Below are 12,011 nucleotides of genomic sequence, written 5' to 3' on the forward strand. Positions count from 1 at the left end.
AATTAAAAAATGGTGTGTCTACAAAAGGAAACTTTAAAAAAAAAAAAACATTCAAAAATGTTTTTCAGAGACCTTAATTGGGCAGTTGCTCATCTGCAAGGAATTTGAAACTGGAACTGGAGGGTTGGAGTTGCCTCATCACTCATTCAGTGATGTGATGCGAATATAAACGCAAGAGTGTCAGCGGAATTAACAATGAAGGGTTTGTACGAATGAAAATTTGTACCAAACACAATGATAAGACCAAAAGAAAAATGTTCAGTTGCCCACACTGAACGAAACATTGAACATTAAAATCTTGATGGCATTTGTCATATTCCTGACTTTATTTTCTCTCAAAAGGAATGAGACTGTCAGAACCCAAAACAGTATAGCCGCGATACAGAAGGGCACCTTATTTTCTTGAAACACTGCAAGTAGATAAATATTCATGCAACTTTAGAAACATCTCTGGTTAGATCTCTAAGGCTAACAATACAACTTTGAATTCTTACGAAATATCAAGATTATTCTCCACATTCTTTTTCTCAGCGTCACAGTTGATGGACTTTGTTATGATATATGCTGATCATCGCGTTCAGTCTGTACAATAGAGGTACTAAAAATGACCACCGTCATCTGGTATATGTACAATTTACTACCTACAAAGTACAACAGCTAGCATGTAATAAAATATGTAAACAAATTTGTTGTTGTTTTTTTTTTTTGACACAGTTGACTGTGACGATTGATTAGAATTCACACTTTGACCATTGAATTTATTTCTGTATACACGTGTTAACAATGTTATAGTACTGCATTTGTGTTTCTCCTCACACCTCCATAGAAAAAGAGAACAATAGGCAAGGAAACTAACATACAGTTTTGCAAAAAAAAAAAAAGAAAAAAAAAGATCAGAACACCAGTGGCTGTGCGGGGAATAGCAGAGCTATTTTTTTTCCAGAGCTCAGGTTTTTGGGATGTCCAAATGTGGGCGGGGTTTAGTTCAGTCAAATTCAAAGTCATTTTGCATCAAATAGGATATTGTCCAAGTTGAAGACTGTAGACTTTACGGTTATACTGCAAGTTAGAATCACATGCATTTTACAATCATTTGCTTTTTTTTTTCTTTTCCCAAGAGAATCCCCACAACTTTAAACAAAGTGTGTCAGACAATCAGAATAATTGTACTAAATACGATTTCAACGAGAACAGATTCACTGAGTGCTGTCCATTTGCTCACTTGATTTCATTTTATACACAGAAATAGCTGTTTTCTTGTTGTTTTTAACCTCCATTTTTCTTTTGCTCAAAGCAAAAATAAATAAGACGTCACACTATTATTTAGAAACCATACAAATTTCTCATATTCTGATACAACAAGAGTCCCTTTTTTTGTGTGTTTGTTTTGTTGTTGAAACCTTGAACAACGATCGTACGCTTTGACCCCTTCTTGTTAAGCACTACAAGTTGCTTACATGCGATAATGGTCAAGCCTATGAGTCTTTTTGTAACATACAAAATAGGTTGTTGTTGGTTTTTTTTGTGTTTGTTTTTTTTTTTGTCTCGTCACAGATCACGTTGCTCTAAAAGTCACTTAGGAGAATGATGTAGCTGGGAAATAGTTCTATACTGATAATGTCTCTGACCAGATAGAATAGTAAGGTCTCTAAAGTCGCTATTAAGCCTCCTCTGTATGCTTACAGAAGTAAGTGTGCTTTATATTACAGTACATGTCATCAGTTCAGCTACTCGGCAGAGTAAAGCATCATTCAAGTTCCATTGTAATACCATCATTTGTCATTTCTTCTCACCCAAACCCCTCCCCCCCAAAAAACAAACAACAAAAAAAAGTCATACGTACTTGAAGTGCTGTCTTTTCCTTTTTGGCTCTCTTACTGACTGCGAGTCTCAGTCACACGTAATACTCCTTATCCTTATTCTTCTGCTTTTTATGGCTGCCTTTCGAGCTCTGCTGCTTGTCCTTGATGACAGTACCATTGCTCTGCGCTGAGTTGGTGATATAGTTCCTGCTCTCATCCACCTGGTAGGAGCCTTCATCCCTGTTCCTGTACTTATACATGGCATAAAGAAGGATGAGGATGCACAGGGCAGCGGCCGCCACTATTCCGATGACCATCCCGGTGGTGCTGCTTGATTCCCGGACTACTTCTGAAGGCCCCGGCCTGACGCCTGGTTCTGTGGGAAGTGCTGTGGGTATATTACGGAACACGGGGGAGGTTAATCATGGGCCCCTTAGCTGGGTGCCGTCTACCTCATAGGATGTGGGCAATGGAAGCAACTCTAGGTCTGGCAGAGAGGTTTTAGCTATTCATTTTGCCAGTCGGATCATGTTTGGCGGGTGCATTGTGAAGGGTGGCGGTAAAGGCAGAGGTGGCGGTGGTGCGGCTCTGGCGGTTTGTGGTATGGCGGTAGTGATAGTCCTACTGCGTCTGGAGACTGAAGCTTTGTTATGTCTAACAGTCCTGGGCGAGTGAGCTTTGTAGCCACCGTGTAGCCCGACGTGGACAAAGGAGAAGGGCGTGTAAAATAATCTTCATCAGCGGTCGAGGGCTGCTTAGACTTGAACTCTTCCCCTGAGCCATACCGCGATATTGCCAAGCCATCATCATCACAATCATCGCTGCCTCGGTCCAACAAGCACGGTGCCCCCGCCTCAGTAGCCTTGGACAGGGACTCTTTGGTGGTCTCAGTAATGGAGAGGAGTGAGCGGTGGGTTGAGGGAGTGGCAATGAAGGGTGCATGAGGATCGACAAATGGATGTACTACTGGATCCTCAAGTACTGGGATGACTAACTCAGCTCCTGGGTTTGGACACAGACATACAGAACGTCAGGTGACGATATAGTTTCCTTGCAACAACAAATTATTACCACTCCGCCAAAAAAAATGGATGCAAAGACTGCCAAATGAAAATAGAATCAAGCCACGCATTTTCAGAACGCATACCACGGACAATTTGAAATCTCAAAAGGCTTAAGAGGTGTGTAAGGATGAGCCGCAGAAGCCAAATATACGTCTAAGATGAACAAGATGCTATCCAAAGAGCACTCCAAGAATACCACAGCTTTCACTTCGCTATTATTTTTCTCCTGGAGTTCATCAAGAAGGACATTTTCAAATTATACTTGACGAGACTTCCTGTAGACATGATAGCAGATTCGTCAATCAATGGCTCTCCAAATCCCTTAAACCTCTTTCTTGGTTGCTCGAATATTTCTGTGATACAGAGCTGAATGCTGTCACAGTGTTTAAAAGGTCAAAGGTTAAGCGGTCAGAACAAATAAGTGAATGCGGAAGGAACAGTAATAAAAGAGAGTGTATTTTTCAACCTCATCCATCATGATGGGATTACTTTTGATACTCTCATTTCAGTTTCGCCGAGCTGTGCCATGTATTTGTCATCATTCAAATGTGACAGCAGCTCTATAACAAAGAAAAATGTCGATACCATGTCAGTGGCAGAACGAACTCATCTGAATACTCACCCTTTGAATGATCTACTTTAGTCCAAATTGGTGAGCGCTTTCTCATGAGAATAGCAAAGGGACAACATTTTGTAGTGGATTATTTCACATGCCATAATGCCCTAGCAGGGGTCGGCAACCCAAAATGTTGAAAGAGCCAAATAGGACCAAAAAAATGAAAAACAAATATGTCTGGAGCCGCAAAAAATTAAAAGCCTTATAATGAAGGCAACACATGCTGTATGTATCTATACTCGCTCTATTAGCCTACTATCAAAATGACTACATTGGCTACAAATACATAATGAGCTTTCATGATTAAAACTTGTTTTTTTCCCTGCAGTGCATCTGGAGAGCAGGGGTGCCCAACCTTTTTTCGACCAATCAACCTCCTGCGATCGACCCGTGACACACCCATGCATACGCACGCACTTAGACACGCATGCCATAAGGAGCAACAACCATCACGGCCGCTAAGATGAAGGAGGCGTGGGACACACTTTTGCTGCGTGTTAACTATCGTAGCTCACGTGTACCGTTGAAAACACTTCTCTCAGCCCTCCGGATTCCCATTCTTTGCCAGTACCCTCGGTGAATTGTACATAAAACACCATTTTTTTTTTTTTTTTAACAACAGTCACTTGCCTGGCATCCCGCCCTGCTAATAGAAACGTGTGTCGCAAATCTTCGTTGACAGAAATGCTGAAATGTAATATTTTACACATTTTTACAGCATTGGAAAATGTTAAGATCAAAAATGTTTGTATCATGTTTGTCCTCCTACAGAAACCAGATTAAAACAAAAAATATAATTCCCTCCCCCATCTTTTTCCTTTTTCAAATATTTTTGAAAAAGCTCCAGAGGAGCCACTTGGACGGCGCTAAGGAGCCGCATGCGGCTCCAGAGCCGCAGGTTGCCGACCCCCCGCCCTAGCTGGAAAGTCCTTCTAATTGAGCTCTTTTTTGAGGGTCACTCTAGCTTTCATCTTTTAACATCTTATCAAAATAATTTAGTATAAAAGATGCATTATGTTATATCAGAAATGGTTTATTTGAGTCACAACCACATTCTACCCCGTTGAACTCATTCATAAAGTCACATTTTTGAATTACCGGTAATTTTTACCTAGTAATGGCCTGGACAAGAAAACACCTGAATATCTGATGTTGGTGGATTGATATTTTACCATGAGAGAATATGATATGATATTGTATATCAAAATACCGGTATCATCCCATCTCTACTCTGAACTGGAAGAGGAAAGAAAACACTGAACTAAACAACTTGCAATTGTTTTAAAGCCGAAAATGAATGGAGCGAGCATTCAAACTGCCATTGACATTCAGCGTATCCACCGCTGCGCACACTCAATATTTAGATGCAAATCACACCAAACATCACCATATACATTCACAAGCACACAGCTCTATCAGAAAAATCAATGACACTTTATTATACTTGAAATCATAAAAAAACAAACAAAAAAAAAAAAACACTGTTCAAGAATTCTTTTTGACAAGTTTCCATAAATTGGTCAGCGATGCAGTTTCTAAACTTTTCAAGTGCAGACAAGTGATGTGTTGAACAACAATTTTGTCACAAACAACCAGTAGGGCCGCAACAATTAACAATTAGTTTTTAAAGGTATATTTTCTAAAGTTCCTATTTCATACAAAGGCCTTCGGTTCTAAACCCGATCCATCACCTTACTGTATGGAACTGAGAAGCAAAGAGACGAATGGTTCGGCAAGGTTACAAACTGCATTACTGAAAGGCAATTTCAGAGAATTCAACATCCATAATTGGGTCCACTTACATCAACATATTGCCCGCATGAATTTGGCAGGAAGAAAAGAATTTACAAAAGAGAAGTGTATAATAATAATGGATATCAACTTTGTACCATTAAAAATACTGTATTATTTTCCATTGGAGAGTGTGTTCTATATTAAACATGACAGTACAGGGAGGCAACAACACACACATCCACACCACAAAACATAAAAATAAACACCATATAGATATAGAGATATATATCTTTTTTTTTAATATCTAATGACTCTGTAAATAATTTGCTTTGTTCTCATTTGTTTTTACAAACCGTTTATCTACAATTTTCCATTGCAATAGACTTCGATAGTAGCTAAAATCTATTCATGTTGGAGTGAAATTGAAACTCTTCAATTCTCGTTTCGTTGTATCGAGTGGAATGAAAGAATTCACTTGATATTTGACTGAACTCTACCAACAAGGGAGCAGGTGAAGAAGGGGGTGGGACCTATGAACAGACTACATAGGAAATGAGGCTGATGAGGGTGACAGTGTAAGTCAGTTGCCATGTCCATGTAAAGGCAGAACGAGGCGGTCGGGCGGCAATAGAGCTTTTGGCTGTAAGGAAGGGATGGGGATATACAAACAATGAGCATATACATGCCCATCTACATAAAAGAACAGAAGAAACTCTAACACTGACAGGTTTGACAAACCCTAAACTGCAACTTTTTAGCCATGCAATACATTTTGTCTGACAATCCAAGTATTATTCAAGAGGCATTCCTTTTCTCAAGGTTTGTTTTCAAAGATTAAAAAGGAGAGGAAAATGGAATTAGGATCTGGAACGGCTCCATCTACTAATTATATGGGATTGGGAAAAACTGATTGAGGTTTTATTTATTTAGTTATTTAATTTGCAGATGTGTGTTGTCGGCCTCGTCCTTGATGCGACCTCCATGGTGATAAATGCAGCCTGTTCCTTGTGTGTGTGTGCGTGTTGGTGTGTTGTAAAGCTACTGGTGGCAAACAGAAGAGTGTTGCTCGCCTCTCTTACTCCTGAGATTCTGGGAGATGTTTTGGGGTTCGTGAGGGGCTTCGTGTCATGAATGGTCTGTGCTTTCTTTCGCCACATTTAGCTATCTTATGTTCTTGTTACTCGATGGACAACTAAAAGACAATGAATTGTATTTTTGGATTTCTTCTCCCCGTGCTGGTATAAAACATGCCTTTGTTTATTTTACTGCATAATATTTTAATTTGATGACATAAAATGTGATGAAAAAACCACAGTCAAATACAGTCTGAAACAGAGATTATTTCCCTTGGGAAATAATGCACATGAAAATGGAAATTAGAAATAATGGTAAAACATTCATGAGTACACACGTTTAGCCATGTGTTATTTTAATGCTCTTCACAAGTGTAAAAAAAAAAAAGCACTGTTGGAGACGTAGGGCCCTATATTCGTGCACAGTGCAAGTCCAGTGTAAAGTGCAGTCGACCATTTGCGCATGGGTAGAGTTCTATCTTTTGGTATTTCATAGCCGGGCACAGCTAGGAATGGGGGTTTGCGCCATTGTGGGAGTGAACATAGCTGACTTGATTCCCACTCATTCCCATGAAAATAAAGATACATTTATAATCAACTGCAAAAAGATCTTCACTTGTGGATGATGTAAAGTTTGGCTGTTGCGAAGCGGCCACTTGGAGACTGCATTTCAGCCCAATCGCGTGACTGTTTGACTTCGAAGTCCGAATTGCATGTTGCTATTCATGAACTGTCACCTTTCAGAATAGAAATAAACAGTACCACAAATAAATCATTCCCACCATGCTCTGTCCCGCACTTCAGTGTGATGTAGTCGAGTCATCCAATTACTGGAGTCTGATCATTCCTTTACCGTTATTAATTCAAGCTGGCACTTGCACAATTGAAATAAACAGGATGGTTCACAGGATAAAAAAAAGTCCACAGCACGCTGCATCACCTAAACTTATGCATGCGCAATGTTGTTTCTTATTCATGATAACCGCGACCTTGCACAGTAGAAATAGGCGGCACCCTGAAAAGTGAGCCACAGTGGGAATAAAAAAGTACTTTCAAAGACGGGAAAACTTTGGCACAAGCCAATTCTTAAAAAAGGAGCTCATTAGCACAGAAACCCTTTTCCGTCTTCGTCTTATTTGAGCTGAAGACTTGTTAGCTGTTAGCTCGCTGTGAGGAGGAGCAAGTTCCAAAAAGCTTCCAGCACAGCCAGCTCAGCGTGATGGAAAAAAAAAGTGACTCAGAGCTGATTTCACTTGATTTCTTTCAAATATTTTTTTCTCCCCAACTTTTCAAGGTCTGACGCTCACAAGAACCCAGCGTGGGAGTTGAATTGCACCTACGCAGCTCTTTGAGCAGCACCAAATGGTCGCAACCTCCATTTGACTTTGAAGAAGTTAGCCGAATGGGAATGTTGAGCCTCAACTCTGCAGCTTTGTTCTGTCTGATTTATTATTTATTCTTGTGACATTATTTTAAAACTTTAAATGGCAGCGGTTTGATTGCATACAAGCATATTAGATATCACATTTTCATTGCAGTGCGAGTCCCCAAAGGCTAAAATCCCTCATCGTTTAACATCGTCCATCGGTCCGCAAAAGCAGCTTCTGATTAGTGTAAATTTACTTGTAGGATTTCATTAGAATATAAGGACCGGGAGTTCTAGAATTCAGACTTTGCTGTCTTACCCACATCCTGCAACATAGGATAAAAATTCTTTGCAATTTAATGTCAGCCATCTGTCTCGGGTACCTGTTTAAGGTTGGGGCTCAATCGGGCAAATTATCAAGGAGGACTTTGCTAAAATACGACTGCTGGAAAGGTCGATATTTGAACTTTGCATGGCCAATTGTGACAGGTTCCGGCCTGTCTAGTATACTTGATTTTGATTGGTGCTCAATTGGGTAAATTCAACCTAGTGGGTGAAATGGCTGACATTTAGACTTGTAGGGCAAATCATTAAAGGCTCAAGCCACATCATAAAATGTAGACTGAAATCCTCGGCACTTTCATGCCTTTCTGTTTTTGCTCCCAATTGGCTCTCAATTGGGCGAATTCCCTAGTTGCAATTTTCTGAAGGATGAGACCCTGGAGAGTCTTGATTTAGACTTTGCATGGCGAATCATCAAAGACTCCAGCAACTTCCTAAGACGTAGGCTAAACTCTCACTCTAAAATTTAGCATCATCCCACTGCCTAGGCTACCTGTTTCTGATTAGGGCTCAAGTGGACAAATTTGGGGTCTGTTAAAGTAAAAACCCCGGAAGGGTTGAAATTTGGATTTTCATGTTGCATGCTGAATTGCCAGTGTCCACCCAAATCCTGTCAGCTAGGCTAAAATACTTTCCATTTCAGCATCACTCATCGAGCTTTTACCTCTTTTTCACGATTGGAGCTCAACGATGCAAATTCCCCCAGCAGGATTCCTCACATTTTAAGTTTCCACTTTTGTTGTTCTAATTGAACCACACGTAACCATCCTGTTTTTTTGAAGCCTTCATCTTGTCCTCTCCTCCATCCAAGGCCCTTCTTCTTTTGCCCGTCCTCTGGAGAGACGTCCTCATGTGGTCGCTCACCCAGGAAACCAGCGCTTTTATATCCACACATGCAGACATAACATGCACAGCGACACATACATTTTGTTCTTATTTGTCTGCATCAGGCACACACACCCATAGGCACATACATACACACACACATTCACCGAAAAGTGTGTGTGTTTTTACATTCTACGTTATATAAAGTCTAATCTTGGTGAGTGAGGCGACTCTCTACGACCATCAACACTTCTTTGCGGGGGCTTTCCAGTACTGCTGTGCTTCCCACTAAGCAGAGAAAGCAATATCCCTCTTTAGGATCAAATGAATCCCTGGTTGACCGCTAAAAAGCCCATTCAAAGCTGAACGATCCAACGCTCATTGCACAGCAGTCATGGAAGGACCCAGGGACTTAATTCTCCATTTTATTGGACTTTTCAGACTTTTTTGAAGCTGTTAGCTTCATGCAAGCTGTTTGGGGAAATGACTTTTCGGTTCACAGTGCAACAGAGCAAGCTGGTTGACTGAGTTTGGTTTGGAAGAAGCCCATTAAACACCTTCAAGAAGAACTAGAAGAGTGAAAGACTCACTCCAAAACTTGGTCGGAAGACTTCCGAGAAGAATATAGAGTACAGCTGGGAATTAATCGATATTAATAAAATCAATAATGACTTGATTGCTTTCTTGGTTCAAAATGCACTGCGGATATGCACTGCTTCAAAAAACAACTTGGGCTTGAACCAACTCGCTGCCATTGCAACTTTGCCCCTCCGCAATGATGGTGAGATCTTGGGGTTGACCAATCGCCAATCACGTGTTTTGGACACAAACATCTCGTTGGAATCACTCGTATGTCGAAATATTTTCAAAATGAGACTAGTAACATGAACAACATGCCAGCCAATAGAGTGGAGCTAGTTTGCATAAACCCAGCCAGTGGTGCCAGCATCGTGATTTGGTCACCAAATTGAGTGACTCTTACGACCCCTATAGCAATCGTTTTTCAAAGAAGCGACCAGCGAATTATTACTACAAAACAGACAAAATGAGTGGAATCATTTTCACATTGTTTTCTATAGTTCACGGAAGACCTCCGTTCAGCTAGCATCAAAAGATTCACTGTAACCAAAAGCTACTGATTACAAGCAGAAAGAACTCATGGTGGCTTTTGTCCAAAGTGTTGCTAAGTCAGATGCTGCCCGATAGTCATGTAATTTTGTTGCTTCTTGTTTCATTTTTGTCAACAATTATGCTTTGGTAGCTTTCTTCCTGCTATGTGATTGTGGCGGACATTCAAGCACTGGCTCCATATGTTGTTTCATGGCTACCTGCAGTAGTTGTCATGGCAACCCCCATAGCAGTGTGCAAGGTTGCAACAACCTTTATCTGCAAATGTTGCCACATGAAGGAAATACATCAAACCATCCCTGGAATCGTTTAGGAGTTTTCCTTAACACTGCTTATCATTTCCTAAGCCCAGCCACCTTGAACTCGTTTCTTTCAACCTTGATCACCCTTCAACATGATCCTTTTTAGCACACAGATGCCGTAAAATCGCCTTATCAGAAAACCCTTTGCCGTTCGCACGCAACCTAGGAAAAGAGGATATTGTCATAAGTGTGTGTTGCTTTCACGCCGCAGTCAGATTTGACGACAGCTTTCAACACAATAGCACGGGACAAGCAAATGCCAGTTGTTATGCTTCACGACCACCTAGCATTACGGTATATTATTTCCTTATGCATGGCTATTTTGCGTCTTTCACACTGGAATTTCCCGGCTCGTATATTGATGTGGGATAGAGGAGGTTGGGAGTTGAGCCGGTGAATCGAGAGTAGTAAAACTGCACCACGAAAGGGTCGACAGGAAACTGCGGCCAAACAGACGAGGTGAATATAAACTTTGATGGAGAGTCACAAAGCTTGTAAATCTCTCTTTCCAAATGCTCATTTTACAAGGGACGTTTGACTTATCCATCTGCTGCCGTCGCCAGATTGCAACGGTCTGTGGAGCAGTAAAATGTCCGGCCAACAAGGCGACAGTCTTCATTCATTTCACGTGGGTCCAAGAGCATAAAAATAAACTGGTCGTTAATCGCGGGTTCGGTTAACCTTGCTAGCTTCGGCTATACTAATCACTCCACATCAAAAAATTTCGAGTAGGTGTTTTATATGTTTAACTGCTGTTTGTTCGCCTGTAATTATCCGATCAATAACAGAGGGGAGTGAGTTGGAAGTGAAGCGCCATCTTTGTCGCGTAAATGTTCTGAACTTATAATGTGCAATGGAGCACAAGATGAGACAGGCCACAATGTTTAAGAGAAAAACATGCGCGAGATTCGCACTTGAAACAACAATGACATTTGGCGTAATCATTTGTTTTTGTTTGTATGCCGGACGGACAGTCAAAATGTCTTCACGTGAAACCTGTCTGTGGTGCAAAAAAAAGGTAACGGGCTGTTGTATTGTGCTGAAAAATATCATTGAAGCCGTCAATGAATCAAGTCGACTTAAGAGTTGACTAAAAAAATCTCAAGTCGTTCAAGGCCGATAGTGCTAACACACGAGCTCAGGAACATGGAGGTAAAATATTTGGGATATCTATTTTTCAACCCATTCCATGCCGTGTTGTTTGACAGAAAAGTGACACGGTATAAACAGGCAAGGAAGCTGCTGCCAGGAATCCAAAATTAATTTTCTCCCCTTTATGGCAAGTGCTCTCAAATTTTTTCAGTCCAGGGAATTCATTACACAGAAGGCATTTTTCCAAGGACACCCTCATAATCTTCCCATCAATTGAACATGACTACCGTAGGCCATAGGAATGAAAAACGTGCTCATTTTGGAGTTTTAGCAATTTTTTAAAGAAAAAAACCCATAATGTCATTTGAAAGAAATCAGATTTTTTTTTTTTCAAGCAAAAAGTTCGAACCATTCCGACAGGAGAGACATATTTTGTTGGGATAAAAAAAAAAAAACAAAACAAAAAAAAAAAACAACAAAAATGATTTCATGACAATAAAGTCATGTTAATATGATATTAAGATAAAAGTTTAATGAGAGATGCAAGTCATTTTGACATGTGAATTTCAAAAATACAACATTATCTCCTAATATTACACCTTTTATTTGGAAATCATGTTTTTATTCTAAAAAAATAACGCTACAGAGTATTCTCAAAAGTGCTGGG

The 12,011-nt window shown here is 40.4% G+C and overlaps 1 protein-coding gene across 1 annotated transcript in view; it reads right to left on the reverse strand.

Moving 5' to 3' along the window:
• Positions 1-1,097: 1,097 nt before the first annotated feature.
• Positions 1,098-12,011, reverse strand: part of LOC109529558 (neurexin-3a) — a 119,165-nt gene continuing 108,251 nt past the window's right edge. Inside the window, exon 24 of the mRNA XM_019892978.1 lies at positions 1,098-2,190. Coding sequence (XP_019748537.1) covers positions 1,895-2,190 — 296 coding nt within the window. The 3' untranslated portion in view covers positions 1,098-1,894. The remainder of the gene's footprint in view (positions 2,191-12,011) is intronic.

Source organism: Hippocampus comes, unplaced genomic scaffold (genome assembly GCF_001891065.2).
Source record: "Hippocampus comes isolate QL1 unplaced genomic scaffold, H_comes_QL1_v1.1 scaffold169, whole genome shotgun sequence".
Taxonomy (NCBI): Eukaryota; Metazoa; Chordata; class Actinopteri; order Syngnathiformes; family Syngnathidae; genus Hippocampus; species Hippocampus comes.